General features: G+C 44.6%; 1 protein-coding gene across 9 annotated transcripts in view; it reads left to right on the top strand.

Moving 5' to 3' along the window:
* Positions 1-19,055, top strand: part of LOC106581152 (neural cell adhesion molecule 1-like) — a 138,704-nt gene extending 119,649 nt beyond the window's left edge. For 2 of the 9 annotated variants that reach the window (XM_014163015.2, XM_014163010.2), the window contains 11 exons: positions 1,997-2,147; positions 2,407-2,594; positions 2,972-3,068; positions 3,212-3,382; positions 3,689-3,817; positions 4,422-4,436; positions 4,782-4,814; positions 5,612-5,614; positions 6,887-7,011; positions 8,205-8,385; positions 9,941-11,393. In XM_014163015.2, the coding sequence (XP_014018490.1) occupies positions 1,997-2,147; positions 2,407-2,594; positions 2,972-3,068; positions 3,212-3,382; positions 3,689-3,817; positions 4,422-4,436; positions 4,782-4,814; positions 5,612-5,614; positions 6,887-7,011; positions 8,205-8,385; positions 9,941-10,020 (1,173 nt within the window). In that variant the 3' untranslated portion in view covers positions 10,021-11,393. The other 7 variants (XM_014163014.2, XM_014163012.2, XM_014163009.2 and 4 more) reach the window with 6 other exon arrangements.
* The last annotated feature ends 295 nt before the right edge of the window (positions 19,056-19,350 follow it).

The following is a 19,350-nucleotide window of genomic DNA, read 5'->3' as shown; positions in this document are numbered from 1 at the left end:
CAACACAACAACAAGAGTAGCAGACCCAGACTGTTCAGTGTAACAACAACAACAACAACAACAAGAGTAGCAGACCCAGACTGTTCAGTGTCAACAACAACAACAACAACAACAACAAGAGTAGCAGACCCAGACTGTTCAGTGTCAACAACAAGAGTAGCAGACCCAGACTGTTCAGTGTCAACAACAACAACAACAACAAGAGTAGCCGACCCAGACTGTTCAGTGTCAACAACAACAACAACAACAAGAGCAGCAGACCCAGACTGTTCAGTGTCAACAACAACAACAACAAGAGTAGCAGACCCAGACTGTTCAGTGTCAACAACAACAACAACAAGAGTAGCCGACCCAGACTGTTCAGTGTCAACAACAACAACAACAACAAGAGTAGCCGACCCAGACTGTTCCGTGTCAACAACAACAACAACAACAACAAGAGTAGCAGACCCAGACTGTTCAGTGTCAACAACAACAACAACAACAAGAGTAGCCGACCCAGACTGTTCCGTGTCAACAACAACAACAACAACAACAAGAGTAGCCGACCCAGACTGTTCAGTGTCAACAACAACAACAACAAGAGTAGCAGACCCAGACTGTTCAGTGTCAACAACAACAACAACAACAAGAGTAGCAGACCCAGACTGTTCAGTGCCAACAACAACAACAAGAGTAGCCGACCCAGACTGTTCAGTGTCAACAACAACAACAACAACAACAAGAGTAGCCGACCCAGACTGTTCAGTGTCAACAACAAGAGTAGCCGACCCAGACTGTTCAGTGTCAACAACAACAACAACAAGAGTAGCCGACCCAGACTGTTCAGTGTCAACAACAAGAGTAGCAGACCCAGACTGTTCAGTGTCAACAACAACAACAACAACAAGAGTAGCCGACCCAGACTGTTCAGTGTACAACAACAACAACAACAACAACAAGAGTAGCCGACCACGACGCTAAAGGTTTCGTACCTGACTTTTTATTTAGACCTTGTGTATCTGGCGTTAATGAATTAAAGTGGTGTATCTTGAGACCAACATCAATCGTATTAGCCATTAGCAGGGTTTCTGCTCTAGTTTTAATTGGCAAGGTCTTGAATGTATAGGCACACTATGTTTTTGCCCTCTTCCCCATTTCACATGCTTTGGTTCTACTTCTGAAGCTGGAGTCTTAACCCTTATTGACTTTAGTCAGCATGGTGTTGCTTTAGAGTTACGGAGACAGTGACAGTTTGCACTGCTCTGACTAGGTAGCTAGTTAATTCTGAGGAATAGAATCATTTTAATGAGTTGCCATTTCATGGATCAACCACGGGTTTTGTACAGTACTAGAATGCCTGCCCTATAATATGTATACAGTAGATGTATGAACTATACATCCGACAGTATGTTGCTGTTGGGGAACACAAATAATTCAAGACTTAGTATGTCAATATATTATTAATGTCTAGTTGAATTTCACACGATAAAGTGAACCACTCAGCAGACGGTGTGTAAAAGTGCAAGCTAGGCATGTTATCCTGTCTAGAGGAACCACGACTATACAACAGTAGCATTTAACAGGCTGAGACCTGAATAGCCTGCAGTATCTGATTTCAGCCACCTCACTCTACAGCCATTGTGTGAAAAGCTCTTGATGGCTCCATCCATACAGCTTCTTCTACCATTAGTGATGTGCTCTGCTACTGTACACATCTCTACTGTACAATACAGAGGGTTGTGATCTTTCTCTACAGTATCTCTGTCTCTCTCGTAAGGGCAGGCCATGTGTAGTGTCATCACCTTTTGATGTTACAGCCATAGGAAAAGCACTCAATGCTACAATGATTTGTCTTCAGGCTCAGAGTTCAATGTTACTATGATATAGCTACAGAGTGTTATAATGTATTGGTTATCAATAATGCATGGATCACAATGGGGTATGAGGTTAACATTGATGTACTGCAAACAGAGGTCCTTTGTTGCTTGCTACCCTGTGATTTCCTGCCCTATAGAGTCTGGATGGGAACGTCGTAGTGAGGAGTGATGCTCGTGTGTCCTCCCTCACGCTGAAGTACACCAAGTTCACCGACGCTGGCCAGTACCTCTGCTCTGCACGCAACGCCATCGGAGTGGATTCTCAACCCGCCTACCTGGAAGTCCGCTGTAAGAGCTCCACATGTCACAGGGCTGCGTCTGAAATGGCATCCTATTCCCTATAGTTCACTACTTAGGCCCATAGGGTCCCAAAAGTAGTATACTATATAGGGAATAAGGACGCAACCACTGTCTCTAGTGTTCAGTCTTCATCAGGCCTGGCATACTGCCTGCAGCTTCCAACGTTTGTGCCAAAACCTACTCTTTGAAATATTTAACACAAAAGACAGCAATCTCTTATTCACATTGCTGGTTCATTCCTCCATAGATGCCCCTAAGATCCAGGGCTCAGTGACAGTGTATACCTGGGAGGGGAATGCAGCTAACATCAGCTGTGAGGTCCAGGCCCACCCCAGTGACGTGTCCATGCTGTGGCTGAGGGACGGGTTTCAGCTTCCCAACGCTAACGTCACCAAAGCCAAGGTTTTCCAGAGCCCCACAGCCAGCTACCTGGAGGTAGAGACCCACTCAAATACACACTCACTAGCATACACATAGGCATACTGCGCACACACACGGATGCATGAGCACACACACATGCTTGAGCACACACACACACACGGCTACACACACAGAATTAAGAACACTCTACATGTCATACAGATTTAATGTGTGACAGCTAGCATTTGCAGGGTTCTCCCCCAGTTCCATTGTGGGGAGACTGAGTGTGTTTTCATTATTCAGTAGAGGGAAGCACAGAGACAGAGGAATACAAACAGGCATCTCTAATGGACAAACAACAGTGGAACAAACTGACTCATGCATCTTAGTCACCTTGTGTTTGTAATGCTTCGCTGCCCACTTTCATGCATCGATTCTCTCCTCTGTTCCAGGTCACCCCAGAGTCTGAGAATGACTTTGGGAGCTACAACTGTACTGCTTCCAATGAGATGGGCACAGAATCCAAGGAGTTCCTCCTCATTCAGGCTGGTCAGTCACAATCACAATCTGTAGCTAATTATCCCAAATCGTCATGCTCTATATTGTGAATCTAATATTGAATGTCGTCATCGAATGAAATATACTGTAGTTCTCTAATGAGTATCTTTATGTGTGATTCCTCTCCTCTCTAGATGTCCCATCAGCCCCGTCCCTCGGGGAGGTGGAGCCGTTCTCCAGCTCAGCCAGGGTGGAGTTCCAGGAGCCTGACGCCACCGGGGGTGTACCCGTCCTCAGGTACCGGGCCGAATGGAAGACTGTGGGCAGGGGCAGCTGGGTGCAGAGAGTCTATGAGGTCCAAGGAGGTGAGTACAGGGGCAGGACGGGGGGCTACGAGGGTAAAGAGAGAGAGAGAGAGAATGTGAGGGATAAAAAAAAAGGAAATGTGCTTTGCTTCTTTATGTTTCTTTTTCTCATTCATTGGCTTTTTTAAATGAAACATCCGTCCTATATAATAATTTAGCTGGTTGGATTTATCCTCAAATGAGAAAAAAAGCTAATGTTGTTGTCTGTAATCATTGCATCCCTGTTACTTGTCAAATTGATATTTCTGTCTGAGTGCAGTTTGTTGTGGATGTGTCAGTAATTGTAATTCTCACTTGTATCCTCAGGAGCTCTGAGTGAAGTTACCATCATAGGCCTGAAGCCTGAGACCAACTATGAGGTGAAGATGTCAGCCATCAACGGCAAGGGAGAGGGTGAAACTAGCCCTGCTCTGGTCTTCAAGACAGAGCCTGTCCGTAAGTCACACTTCCCACCTCCCTTCTCACCTCCCAACAACCATCTTGCCACCGTGCATTGCACTTCCTCATTAGAATGAATCAATACATTCAGCCTTGTTGATACAGTCTGTTTGTCAGCTCCACCATAGACATATTGGTCAGCACTGGCTTAGAACCTTCAGATCAGACATATTTGCCCTATGCTGTGCTTGTAAATCTAGAAAGAAGCTTTTACTGCACAACTGGCTTGAATTCTCACTGCTAGGATGATGATGACTACCCTTGTTCTCTCTCTCTCTCTCTCTCTCTCGCTCTCTTTCTTTCTCTTGTCTCTCTCTCTCTCTCTCTGTCTCTCGCTCGCTCCTTATCCTTGATCGCCCCCTGTTGGTTGTAAATGTCACTGGAAGTGGAATGTCTGTCCACTCCTAACTCAGGAATATTATTCCATGCCCTGCATGTGTAGAGTTGAACTGATCGTTTGGTATCCGAGGACATTCTGATTGGTTGATGCTGCTATCATAAAGCCTTGATAGTTTATTTTCTTTCTTTTTTGTCACACTCTTGTTGTGTAGTTTTCTGTTTATTCATTTTGTCTCATCTGTTTTTCTGTCGGACCGCTCAGGTTATTCTTACGCAAGTAAGTGCCTCATCATCATACACACTCACTCTGAGTATTAGTTTGAACTTTGGACAAACTTTCCAAGTGTTTGCAAAACAGTCTGTCTCCAGTTCTAAAACGTGTATTTATACGGTCATGTGGCTTTCATTTGCCTCCGCATCTTTTCCATTGAGATTTGGCAGTCATGAAATATTGTTTCATGTTTCTTTTGCTTTCTGTTCTCTGATCAATTTCACCTAAATAGTTTAATACCTTTAATCTGCAGGAATATTATATTGCAGATTACAGATTTGTACAGACATACTAGCAATGTGTGAAGCCTTTGTTTTTGCCTAATATCTCTTCTTCTATATGATTTCTTAGATGGCATTTTTCATTTTTTCACTGAGGACTCAGGTTTGTTATGCGGTTATTAGGGATTAGGCCAAAGATCATAGGTATTAGGAGTAGTTAGCATGTGACTTAGACACTGTTATACCAAGACACTGTTATACCAAGACAAATAGCCTAGAACGCTCCCTATTACCTGCTGCTCTTCCTACTGTACAGTACCTACAGTAAGAAGCTATGGTCATTTACTGATACAACTTAACCCTCCCCAAATATTCTTGTGTTTTCATGTCATGTGTAGGTTGTACATGTACAACTGATACTACAATGTCCGTCAGTATTGGCAATACTAAGTAGTATTAGGAATACGTCTGTATTTCTGTCCCGTTTTTCAATGCTGCTGTTTTTTGTCAGTATTTCCAGTATGTATGTCTTTGTTGGAAATACCGCAGCGTTTCCTCTGTTGTCAGTCATTTTGTCTTGCAGGAGAAGGATAGTTTGGGATGTACCCTTTTCCATTTATTACCATATTTTGAAAGTTCTTTTATTTGAAATGACTGTAAATCTAGAGCATAAGCCACAGTAGCTGAAGTCATCATTTCTCTCAGAGGAAAACCTGTCATTTGTCCCCGCTTGTGTTTTCAGTGTTGTCAAAAGTTCACTGTTGTTTTGTGTTAGTCTTCAGTTTCTGTTTTGTTTAATTTTGTCTTCAAGTCTTATAACTGTGTTTTTCCTGTCCATGTTTACAGTGTCTATTTTTATATATTTTATGTTTCCACTTTCCTTTCAACCAATCACATGCGTGCGTTTCATGTGACTCATCATGTGGCTTGCATGGTGCTGATGATGTCATCACTCTGCAGAAGGTAACTTTTCGTTCCCAACTTTCATCAGAAGAATCTTCATTTTACTGGAGAGTCATTCATAACATAAATACTAAATGTCCCAATTCAATAATGTCCCATTTATTTCCATTTATTTTCGATTTTGTTAACCCATCATGTGTAGCCGTTCACCTGTCTAGACTGACTGGAGCTCCCTGGACTGTCACAGTTATTTAACAAGGAAGTGTTCCTACTGTAACTCCTCCCAGTACTGTGAATGATGTTCCCTGCCTGACCTGCAGAGTTGTTAGCTCAGTGGTAGATTTACTGGATTCTCTATCCACAAAACACATTTGTGTTAGCTACAGTATATATCTGCAGAAATCCCATGTATTTCATTTTGTGCCGCTCCAAAAGAATCCTTCCTGCTTTGAACGAAGCAGGCCTTTTTTCAACCGAACAAATACCTTTAAAAGATGAAGCCTGTCATAAATGATTTTATCCTAAGCAAGTTTGTGATCTCAGAAGTGCACGTCATCCTCTCCTATGAGCGTGGACTTTTCATCCAACTTGTCTAGCAGTAATTATTGACTTGCAAGGCATTTGTGAAGTAAAATTGGCTTCTACACATTTTTTTGAATTCCATTAGGCCACTGACTTAGATCTAAATCAAGTTCCCTGAAACTAGCTCTGATAGTCTTACATTTTGTCTCAATTAACTTCCTTGTTATCGTCCCCCCACTCCCTCTTTCCTGTTTAGTGTGCTGCATGTTTGTTTCAGTGGCGATCACTCTCACAGATTGTAATGGGAGTTATTCATCCTAATAATGTATTTATTCATCCATTCAACAAACAAATACACCTTCTTATATAACTTTGAATTTATCCCAACAATTTCACAGATTTATCACATTGTAATAACTTTTTTGCACTAACCCTCATTTGTCCCTCTCAAGTTGTTTACAGTGCACAAACATCCCCCCTACTGGCTGTGTCCTGACCAATCATGTGTAATTGCTGTATAAATGCTACTTTCATTTTAGCACTCCACAGTAGTCGCACAGCTTGTTCATGAGGGCTTTTAGTTGGAGAGGCAGACAAGTGCCTCTAGCAAAACAGTATGGAGGAAGGGTGCCATCTGGAGAACACTAGGACAGAATATTAACAGCTTTCTTTACATCTTTGGAACAGGTTTAGGAGAAACCAGTTAAAGGTTTCACAGCAGCTGCTGACCAGCTGTAATACATTCTACATCTTCAGAATGACCACTTCAGCTCACTAACTAACCTTGATATCACTGATGTGTCTGTTTAGGGGAACCTGAACCGCCTAAGCTGGAGGGAACACTCCAAACCAAAGGCAACTCCCTCAAAGTCAACTGGATCAAGCAGGACGATGGAGGCTCACCCATCACACACTACCTAGTCCGCTATAAACCAGTGAGTACTCACACTACCTAGTCCGCTAAACCAGTGAGAACTGCTACTACCCAGTCTGTTATAAACCAGTGAGTACTGCTACTACCTAGTCTGTTATAAACCAGTGAGTACTGCTACTACCTAGTCTGTTATAAACCAGTGAGTACTGCTACTACCTAGTCTGCTATAAACCAATAAGTACTGCTACTAGCTAGTCTGCTATAAACCGGTGAGTACTGCTACTAGCTAGTCTGCTATAAACCAGTAAGTACTCACACTACCTAGTCCACTATAAACCAGTAAGTACTCACACTACCTAGTCCACTATAAACCAGTGAGTACTCACACTACCTAGTCTGCTATAAACCAGTGAGTACTGCTACTACCTAGTCTGCTATAAACCAATAAGTACTGCTACTACCTAGTCCACTATAAACCGGTGAGTACTGCTACTAGCTAGTCTGCTATAAACCAGTGAGTACTGCTACTAGCTAGTCTGCTATAAACCAGTGAGTACTCACACTACCTAGTCTGCTATAAACCGGTGAGTACTGCTACTAGCTAGTCTGCTATAAACCAGTGAGTACTCACACTACCTAGTCTGCTATAAAGCAGTGAGTACTCACAGTACCTAGTTCGCTATAAACCAGTGAGTACTCACACTACCTAGTCCACTATAAACCAGCGAGTACTCACAATACCTAGTTTGCTATAAACCAGCGAGTACTCACAATACCTAAGCTATAAACCAGTGTGTACTCACACTACCTAGTCTGCTATAAACCAGTGAGTACTACCACTACTACCTAGTCCGCTATAAACCAGTGAGTACTCACACTACCTAGTCTGCTATAAACCAGTGAGTACTGCTACTACCTAGTCCACTATAAACCAGTGAGTACTCACACTACCTAGTCCGCTATAAACCAGTGAATACTCACTATATCTAGTCTGCTATAAACCAGTGAGTATTGCTACTACCTAGTCTGCTATAAACCAGTGAGTACTCACAATACCTACAATAGTCTGCTATAAACCAGTGGGTTTGGGGCACTGTACAAAGCACCATAGACAGTTGTAGACAATGTGCATTTTTATATGCAAAAAGATTATGCTTATGTACCCATGTCCTTTCAAGGAATACATTCCTAAAAGAGACTGTCAGGTACTGTATTGTATCATTAAGTTGACCATGGATTGTGTGTGTCCTTTAGAAGCGTCAGACCGACTGGAAGCCAGAGATCCGGCTGCCCAGTGGCAGTGAGTATGTGGTTCTGAGCGGACTGGAGTGGAACACAGAGTACGATGTGTTTGTGGTGGCAGAGAACCAGCAGGGGAAGTCCCAACCTGGAACCCTGACCTTCAGAACCTCTCCAGAACCGGCTGCCATCCCAGGTACCCACACCATGCACAGGGCACTCACATTGGCACTGCCACGCACAGCTGAGGCAGCAAACTCGATCATGTCCCAAACAGGAGCATTTTCTAGACGTCTAGATGTTTTCAGCAGGCAAAATTAAGAAAATAGAAAAACAAGCCAGCTGTTGATCAGAACTGTTCGTGGGTGTTCCCTGTGCAGCAGGAAATGTTAAAACTAGAACTCTCCCCTGTTTGTCCCAGAGGGTATGTGAAGAAGGTATTTTTGTCTGCGAGGACCACCCAAACAAACACTTCTTTTTGACCATGTCCAGAGTTTGTTTTTAACCGTTTATTTTTTGTGATGGTGGCAGACATCACACAATTTGTTTCTAATTTCCAATCTGTTAGATTTACACTCCTACACCGAAGTTGTGTGTGACACACTGTATGAGTTTGCCTTCTCAGTGTTACAACAGGCTGCCTCCCCTATGGACAGAGGCTTTCCTGCTACAGTGATGGGTACAGTATGTTGATGGATGGTCTTTGTCCATGTGTGTGGATAAAGTCTGTTTCTACATAGTTTGGCCTTAACTGATGCAACAGCCTTCCTGTACCGTAGCAGGTCTTATCTAGCTGAAGCTGACTGCTCACTCCCACAGACACCTGTGTTGCAACATTACACAGCTATAATGCAACAAATCCTTGCCAGGCCTCAGGCGATGCAGAGTGCTTTACTGAAACATCGCAGGACTTATCCCTCCTCCTCACTTCTCCTGTTTGTGCTTTCCTTTCTAACTCACCTCCCAGACAAACTCGCATCCCATTCACAACCGTTCAACCCCCAGTTTCCTTACTCGTGGTTTGTGGCGTAGTCCTCTCTCACATGCTGTGCTTTTGCTTTAACTTGCTTTAAAGCTCGAATCCTTAGTTGCTACATACATTTTTTGGACTTATATATAAATGATATATACCCATTGATTCTTGATGAATATAACTTCCCTCATGAGCTTAGTTCAACAGTTGTAAACCATCAGAACCCAAAATATATATTTGTTTTACTCTACGTTTGTAAACAACTTAAATGTAAACAAACAGTGTTTAGCCTCAAAACATGGATAAAACTATAATTTTGCATCCATAGCTCTGTCTATGAATTTCAGAGTGGTTGCTTTTCTCTAGGCCCATCCCTCAGATTTTTACCAAAACAGAGGCGGGGTGCCGCATTGTTATTGTTTGCGGATTCCAGATTTAACTGCTTGTCAGTTTAAAACTACTTCTTTAACTTTAATTTTTTTCTTGATTCAGTTTTGTTTTCAAACTTGACATTTTCTCTTCTCTCTCCTCTCCTCCCTCTCATCCCATTTTCCCACCCTTCTGTCCATTTCCACTCTGTTTCCCTCTCTTAATTACCCTCCCCCCTTCCCCCTCTCTCTTCCCTTTTATCTTTATCTCTCCCTATGTCTCTGCACTCTTGCCTGGTTTTGGAAACTGGTGGACTTCACTACATGAACATTTTCCTCATTATGTATTCTTCTTTTCTGAATCTGTGTCGCTTCTTTCGGTTTGTTTTGACTACATTTGGTTTGAGCAGCGACCCAGGGCTGTTCGTCTGTGACATACACTCTGATCTCCCTCGTCCTGTCCATCGTAGTTGTTTTGCTGCTCTCATAGCTAGTTATATGAGGCGATGCTGGTCTCTCTCACACACACATAGAGGAAAGAAAGCTAGCCTTTCTCTGCCCTGGCTGGCTCTCTCTCTGGATGGATGCCTAGACAGACACATGTCTCTCAGTGGGTGGGGGAGTAACTACAGAACAAACCAGCCCGATTGGCTGAACTGAACCAAAGGCAGTGGTATCAGCTTAGCTTGGTTCCAGATCTGTTTGTGCTGTATAGTCAATTCCTATGGGCACTGACAACAAACATAGGAGTTGGCTATACAGGACAAACATATATGGGACTAGGCTAGTATTAGCTGTCTCTTACAGCTCAGTACTGTACCGCTCCGCTCAGCAACATAGCACAGCTAGTAGCAGCACTCCAGTTGACATTAATGAACACTAGGGTATTGAATGAGTGGTAATGCTATTTTGAATTCTGAATACTGTGGTAGAGTACTGAGTGTATGGTGGTGAGTACCAGACACTTTACATAAAGGATTATTTTTTCACTTACTACATTGTATGTACTGTAAAGATTTGTAATAACATTCATTTTTACATGGACAAAAGTATAGACATTTAATTAACAAATAACCAAATGATAATATGCTAATATTAATATTGTTGTTTTTATGACACATTGTGTACATACATATAAGTGGTTTTGAGCAGTTGGGAACTGCAGTTATTGATTCCTGAAGAACTATAAATGGCATTGAAAACTAGCAATTGATTTTTTAATAAAATGAAGTTGTGATTATTTTGTTCCCCAACTGCATCATAAATAGACCCTGAGGTCATTACTGAATTGTTAATAGTCTTTTTTTGTAAATGAAGCAGACGTACCAGAGAGCTGATGTTCAGGTTGCTTTGTTTACAATGGAAACTGGACAGATAATGCTAGAGATCATGTATTATGTGGGGTAGTGACTAGCTAGCCACAAATAAATGGTTGTTTACAAAACATCTCTTGAAGCACATATTATGCATTTTCTTCAGGTGTTTTTGGTTATGACTAATATCAAATAAAGTTGATTTAATGCGTCTTAATGGGTTTGCATTTATTAGAGGGCAGGTGATTTAGATAGATGCCTTTACTGTTCCAAAGACAAGGTACAAGTCACGTGTGATGTCTGTTGAGCCTTGTCAGGGACATTGATCTCCCAATTTGAGCACATCAAAGTACCAGTATGCAGTTCACATCTACAAAACATTCGATTAGATGCTGTGATATCTTCAAACTATGTCAATGTGCATGACAGGTGAGTTGTCTGTGTTTTATGAAACCATTATGTAGAAAACAGAGATGGTTCCATATTCTAACAGTATGTCCACATTCATTCAGCTGTCTAACAGTGTTCCTAGTGAGTCATGCTGTGTCTGTACTGTAGATATAGACGGGGAGTCTGCCCTCTCCACGGGCATCATGGCAGGGATCCTCATCTTGGCCTTCGTCCTGCTGCTCCTGGCTGTCGACATCACCTGCTACTTCACAAACAAGTGTGGCCTCATCATGTGTCTGTGTGGCAAGCCAGGCAGCGGGGCCAAGGGACACAACCTAGAACAGGGCAAGGCTGCATTCATGTGAGTGTCTATTGTCTCAATATGGCACCCTGTTCTCTATATAGTGCAATTCTTTGGACCAGGGCCCATAGGGGCGGCAGGTAGCCTAGTGGTTAGAGCGTTGGACTAGTAACCGAAAGGTTGCAAGATTGAATCCCTGAGCCGACAAGGTAAAAATCTGTCGTTCTGCCCCTGAACAAGGCAGCTGTTCCTAGGCTGTCATTGAAAATAAGAATTTGCTCTTAACTGACTTGCCTAGTTAAATAAAGGTAAAAAATATATAAATAAATAGGGAATAAGGTGCATTTGGGACGCAGACAGGCTGAAAAAGGAGTCTCTGCACACTTCAGTCAGATGCAATTTCACAGTTTTCATTTGCCAAGCTTTGGGTCCGTAATGACCTTCGTCTGAGATTTTTCCTCATTATGCAGTAGTTCTGTGTTACTGAGATCCTGGAGTCTGTTGTCATGGTGTCCATGTAATCATCCCAGAAACCTCTTTGGTCTACAGAAAGGATGAGTCCAAAGAGCCGATAGTGGAGGTGAGGACAGAGGATGAGTGCACAGCCAATCACAATGCAGGAGGACCCACAGAACCCAATGAGACCACACCCCTTACAGAGCCAGAGTGAGTATAGCTTGACATACAGACACCCACACACACGGTTGCGCACATACACACACACACACACACACACACACACACACACACACACACACACACATATCATTTTTAGGCTAAAGCATAGTTCACTCCTCTTGTAAAAATCACAATATTCTTGCACAATTTTGAGTACATTGTAATGAATGTTTATGACTTTTTGAGCATAGGCAGTTGGTTTATACGTGTGATTCCTATAAGCAGAGAGCACCGTTGTGTGCTCATGTGTTGATGCTTTTTGTTGAAATTTCTCTATAGTCACATTCACACTGCACTTAGCCCAGGGTTAACAAATAATTGTGTAAAAGGAGGGTTAGCTAACTCTAGGCTAGTTTTAACCCAGGGTTAAGGATAGCCCTGGTCTAACAACATGCAGTGTGAAAAACCTTGTGTGTGTGTTGTTGTTTCTTGTGTGGTTGTTTTGGGGTGGGGTGGGGTGGGGGGGTGTGGGAGGAAATTTTTCTCAGGAAATTTCTCAGGAGATTTAGCTTTTCGATATCACGGTTGAATCGCTACCAGTCAAAGACGTGGACAGATCCACTGTGGTTTTCCTGTGTATGGTGAACTTGATGAAACCAGTCTAAAAACTGGAGTCACATGAGATGAGTGTCTGGTACTATTCAACCCTTCAGGTGGTTGTGTGTAGTGATCCTTTCCTTTAGAAAGACCTGTTTTCAGTTCATTAGACCCTACATGTTCTCCATGTTAGTCTGTGCATGGACAGTGTCCTTTCTTATTTGATGTGCCTCACTGCATGGAACCCCCTTGTGTGTCCTTTCTCTCTAGTTGATGTTGGCTACTCTGTGTGTGATATCTAACTGCATGCCTCCCCTAACCCTAACCTCCTGCCTGCTCCACATGTCCACCCCTCCTCCCCAGTCCCCACATCGGGTCCCAGTCACCTCACTGTCTAGTGTGTGTGTCTCTGCTCTCTCCCTGCTCTCTCTCCCAGGCTGGCTGCCCTGGCTCTGGACACCCTCTCGTCTGTAGCCACCATCTCTGACACAGCCAACACAACCTATGATCCCGCCCAGGACAGCCCCTCTAGCGAGAGCACCGCTCTCACCTGTAGCCTGTCTGGCCTCGCTACTGACCCCCTGTCTGGCCTCGCTACTGACCCCCTGTCTGGCCTCGCTACTGACCCCCTGTCTGGCCTCGCTACTGACCCCCTGTCTGGCCTCGCTACTGACCCCCTGTCTGCCCCCTCTACTGACCCCCTGTCTGGCCTCGCTACTGACCCCCTGTCTGGCCTCGCTACTGACCCCCTGTCTGCCCCCTCTACTGACCCCCTGTCTGGCCTCGCTACTGACCCCCTGTCTGGCCTCGCTACTGACCCCCTGTCTGCCCCCTCTACTAACCCCCTGTCTGGCCTCGCTACTGACCCCCTGTCTGCCCCCTCTACTAACCCCCTGTCTGCCCTCGCTACTGACCCCCTGTCTGCCCCCGTTACTGACCCCCTGTCTGCCCCCTCTACTGACCCCCTGCCTGCCCCCTCTACTGACCCCCTGTTTGCCCCCTCTACTGACCCCCTGCCTGCCGCTGCCCCCGCCCGGCACCCACCCCAGAGTCCAACACAGCCCCCCCAACCCCCTCATCTCCACCTCTGACATCACAGCAACCCCCCTGTTAGACCTTCTAGAAGACAGCTCTCCTAGAGCAGAGGACAAAATGTCTGCCACTGCTGTTAGTGCCACTTATTGCCCTAAATCTCTTCAAAAGTCCCCTATTCCAATACCACCTAGGCGTCGAAACTCTAACAGACCTTCTCCTCCCACTCCCAAGAGCCCCACACCTACCCACTCCACCACTGTGGCCCCCAGGAAATCAGCCCCAGACAGTCCCTCTCTTGCCCCCTCCACTGCCTCTCCTACCCAAATCACCAGGAAAGCTGCTCCTATTGCCCCAGACCGCCCCTCTCCTGTTCCTACGGCGTTCACTTTCCCAGCCTCTGACATCTCCACCTCTAAACCTGCACCTACTGCCACCGGCACTGGTACCCCTGTCCCTGGTACCCCTGTCCCTGGTACCCCTGTCCCTGGTACCCCTGTCCCTGGTACCCCTGTCCCTGGTACCCCTACTGTCCTGGGCTCTAGTACACCAGCCCCTGTCCCTGACAAACCTGACTCTACTACCAAAGACACTCCCACATCTGTCCCTAATATAGACCCCACTACCACTCCCACATCTGTCCCTAATGTAGACCCCACTACCACTCCCACATCTGTCCCTAATATAGACCCCACTACCACTCCCACATCTGTCCCTAATATAGACCCCACTACCACTCCCAGATCTGTCCCTAATGTAGACCCCACTACCACTCCCACATCTGTCCCTAGTGCTCCTACTACTGCCTTCAATGCTGATGTAACTGCTGCTATCGTTCATGAGGACACAACCAAATCTGCCCTTGTTTTCCCAGACATTCTCACTCCTACTCCTGCTTACACAAGTGCCCCTACACCTGGCCCTAATGCTCCCACTGCTCCGAGCTTCACCACACCTGGCCCTAATGCTCCCACTGCTCCGAGCTTCACCACACCTGTCCCTAATGCTCCCACTGCTCCGAGCTTCACCACACCTGGCCCTAATGCTCCCACTGCTCCGAGCTTCACCACACCTGGCCCTAATGCTCCCACTGCTCCGAGCTTCACCACACCTGTCCCTAATGCTCCCACTGCTCCGAGCTTCACCACACCTGGCCCTAATGCTCCCACTGCTCCGAGCTTCACCACACCTGGCCCTAATGCTCCCACTGCTCCGAGCTTCACCACACCTGTCCCTAATGCTCCCACTGCTCCGAGCTTCACCACACCTGGCCCTAATGCTCCCACTGCTCCGAGCTTCACCACACCTGGCCCTAATGCTTCCACTGCTCCGAGCTTCACCACACCTGGCCCTAATGCTCCCACTGCTCTGAGCTTCACCACACCTTGCCCTAATGCTCCCACTGCTCCGAGCTTCACCACACCTAGCCCTAATGCTCCCACTGCTCCGAGCTTCACCACACCTGGCCCTAATGCTCCCACTGCTCCGAGCTTCACCACACCTGGCCCTAATGCTCCCACTGCTCCGAGCTTCACCACACGTGGCCCTAATGCTCCCACTGCTCCGAGCTTCACCACACCTGCCCCTAATGCTCCCACTGCTCCGAGCTTCACCACACCTGGCCCTAATGCTCCCACTGCTCCGAGCTTCACCACACCTGCTGCCCCCACGGTCACTATCACACCTGCCTCTACTACCTACGACACCCCAACACCCACCCTGACCTCCCACATACCCATCACCACAGAGCCCCAAGCCCCAGAGATAGAGTTTGAGTTGACCAATGGGGTGGCGACTACGAGCCCCTCCCATCCCCCAGCAGAGCCCACTAGGTTTCAGAGTAGTCCCTCCCCTGCCCCTGTCCCTTCCTCCTCCTCCTTCCAGGCTAACGGAGACGGGTTCGGGGCAGACCTCCAGGCCTCAGGCCCTCCTGCTCTGGAGGAGTTAGACAGTCTGGCCAAGGCTGCTCCACTCAACAACGAGTATGGCTCCCTCTAGAGGTTTATACGTGTCAATGTTTTTGTGTGCCCATTTAACTTCTATTCTATTATCGCTCAGTCACCACCTTTCCATTTGTCCTGTGAAGTGAAATTGTAGTAGTCAATTGTGGTAACAGTGGTGATAATTGTTAATGAATGAGACTTGTGTAATGGTGACAGAAGTGCTGTAGTCTTTGCCATGGTAGTGGTTGTGTGTAGGTAGCATCATGTGGGGTGTACAGTGCTGTGTAGTAGTATGGTACTCCTTGTAGAGTGTGTTGTGGAGGGTGTGCAGTAGCAGTGTTGTAATGATAGTCCCGGGCATTAGTACTGCTCTTAGGCTAGGGATAGGGCCAAAGACTAGATCAGGCCTTTCACTCACCCAGACACTGCAACAGACCATCATTTGGTTATTATGTGGTCCTTAGTACTGCTCTATCGCTTTGACTCAGAGGAGCTCTGTAATTATATTACTTGTGCTGGTATCAATCGTCTAACAATTACTACCTATGGCTATTGTCTAAAAATATATTGGAAAAGTAGCATTAAGAGAGTTGGGCCAGTAACCGAAAAGTTGCTGGTTTGAATCCCTGAGCCGACTAGGTGAACAATCTGCAGATGTGTCCTTGAGCAAGGCACTTAACCCTAATGTCTCCTGTAAGTCTCTCTGGATAAGCGTCTGCTAGAATGTAAAAGTGTGTATTTGCGATGTTTTTTGTTTGAACGCAGCTGTTGTTGTTTCTCTATTACATTGCAGGTAGACTGTAATGAGTGTTCATTTCTAATATTTTCTCCATTGCAGGAAGATATTTGGAGATGAGAAGAGTAAAGCGGAGGAGGTGAAGACAGCCCTGTCAGAGGTGACCACAGAACACAACGATGCCACACAGACAAACGCGAGCGACAGCAAGGCATGATTGGACAGCCTCAGCCCAGCCAAGATGGCGGCGGCAGCAACACTCATTACAGTCTGCAGCAGTTTTTCTTTCCAGTGCCCTTTCTGCATTTCCAGAACAACAACATGTGTTTGTGCAATAGAGTCCATTAGAGCACAATCTGATTGTGCAAAAAAATTATTCTCACGTATGATTTGTTTTGCTACACCCATGGAACACTAAAGAATACCATGTGAGTGATCTCAAGTGGTATAGGAGACTAAATTACTCAGTTATAATTGTTTTCAGTGCGGTTGCAGATAAACAATGGATTATTCAGGAACATAACACTGAGTGTACAAAACATTAGGAACACCATCCTAATATTGAGTTGCACCCCCTTTTGCCATCAGAACAGCCTCAGTTCTTCGAGGCATGGACTTCACAAGGTGTCGAAAGAATTCCACAGGGATGCTGGCCCATGCTGACTCCAATGCTTCCCACAGTTATGTCAAGTTGGCTGGATGTCCTTTGGGTGGTGGAGCATTCTTAATACACACGGGAAACTGTTGAGTGTGAAAAACCCAGCAGCATTGCAGTTCTTGACACACTCAAACCAGTGTGCCTGGTACCTACTACCATACCCTGTTCAAATGCACTTAAATATTTTGTCCTCCCCATTCACTCTCTGAATGGCACACACACACAATCCATGTCTCAATTGTCTCAAGACTTAAAAATCCTTATTTAACCTGTCTCCTCCCCTTCATCTACACTGATTGAAGTGGATTTAACAAGTGACATCAATAAGGGATCATAGCTTTCACCTGGATTCACCTGGTCAGTCTGTCATGGAAAGAGCAGGTGTTCCTAATGTTTTGTACACTCAATGCATAATATATATATATATATGAAGAGATTGACTATATAGACATTATTTTATTATTTCCATGTTACATTGTTCAAATGTTTGAGGGCTAGTCTCATCGAATAGTTTGTTTGCATGTCTGATTTGCAAATGGTTGTTAATGTTTTGTTTGAAACATTTGACTGTTTTACTCTTTATGTCTGTATTAGGGTGGGTTATCATACAGATTGCTTTCGTGTTTCAAACAGAAGTTCATTGACGGAGAGTGACCAGCTACTGTAGCAGCCCACAGTGCTGGGAATGCTCGGGTTTCAGAGAAAGTCATATTATCATAGACATGTATCAGGAGTTATCATATGAGGTGTCTGCAACTCACCGTACCTGGGGGTTCATAAAATGAAAACTATATTGCGCTAAATGGAGAAGTGTGTATTGAGCAGCTAATATTGTACCGGTATTCACAATGGAACACAAGATAGAACAAAGTGCAACAGATCCAATGGTTCTCACAGAGAAAGGTTGTAGAGAAGAACTTTAAGTGATCTAAGTGAATGTCTCATCATGACCCAAGCTTCACCACCTCCCTGTTTTAACATCAACTATGATGAGTATCTTATCATATTCACAAGAAAACAAATAAAATGCCTGACTTTTATTGTTTAAAATCGTGTTTTTGAAGCAAAAATCTTTAAAAGCATTTTTGTACTCTCTAAATGGAAAGGTTTCTTTTCCACTCCTGACTGCGAGCTTGTGCACTGTGACTGTGTCAGTGGATTGTCTTGTCGTCACTTTCAATAATATCTGCATAGCTTTGTCATGAAAGGTTTACCTGTATATTCTTTTCAAAATGGTATCTATAAAAACAGTACAGCAAATTACTTCATGTGGTCATTGTGACACATACAGTATATATACAGTTGTTGATCTCTCCCCGTCACACAGCGGTCTACTGTGGCCTGTAACACAGCCGGTGGAGATATGTTGAGTTTTTGGCATGATGAATTCAAACTGTACTTTATAAAATATGTGTAACAGAAACCCAAATAGACATACCTATATTTATTTAGGCAATGTGAGTTTCATATTGAGTTATGAGAGGGAATTATCAGAATGAGGTCTGTTCAGGCCTATAAAACGCTTTATTTTAGTCCCCAGTTGTTGTTCAAGTGTTCTGTAATGTTGTCTTTGAATTGATTTAGTTTTTGTACAATAGCAGGCATCATGAGCTTGTTGCCTGTTGAGTTTATAATGTCAGAGACAGAGGGCAGGTTGGTAATCTGACAACAGAAGAAAACAACACTCCAAAATGTTAATATGTTGTACTGCCACTTTCATGTAAACAATCATTCCCCTCAGTATTTCAGTGGCATAGAACAGTCATGCCAGAACCTGTACAATACAACCCTCTGCTGTTGTCATCCTCCCACCCTGTCCCTTGTCTCTGGAGCCTCTTGTTCTTATTGGGTCAAACCCAGTGGACCGTTCTGTTCTCAGCGGTGTACAGTCTGAGTACTAACCCATTTACAAAATAAAACAAGGTTTTGGAACCTCACACTGTTTACCATTGTTTTCATGGCAAATCCTTGTTTTATCTCATTATATTATTAGTCTGCCCTTTTTCCGCCCCATCTTGTTTGTAGATGTAGTATACAAGTGTGAGCACTAGGTGGCATGAAATGACAATTTACAAGTGTAGTATTTCTTGCCAGATTATATCAATGTCCTTGATGATAAAGTAATATGACTCCTTGATGAAGGTATTGACTTATTACCTTGTAGATTAGGTGAAGAGATGTGAGAATGTTAGATGGTAACAGAGTATAATAATGTGTTGCTGTGTTCTCAGA

This window comes from Salmo salar, chromosome ssa20 (genome assembly GCF_905237065.1).
Source record: "Salmo salar chromosome ssa20, Ssal_v3.1, whole genome shotgun sequence".
NCBI lineage: Eukaryota > Metazoa > Chordata > Actinopteri > Salmoniformes > Salmonidae > Salmo > Salmo salar.
The sequence above is the reverse complement of the archived record's forward strand: the minus strand, read 5'-3'. Positions and strand labels throughout refer to the sequence as shown.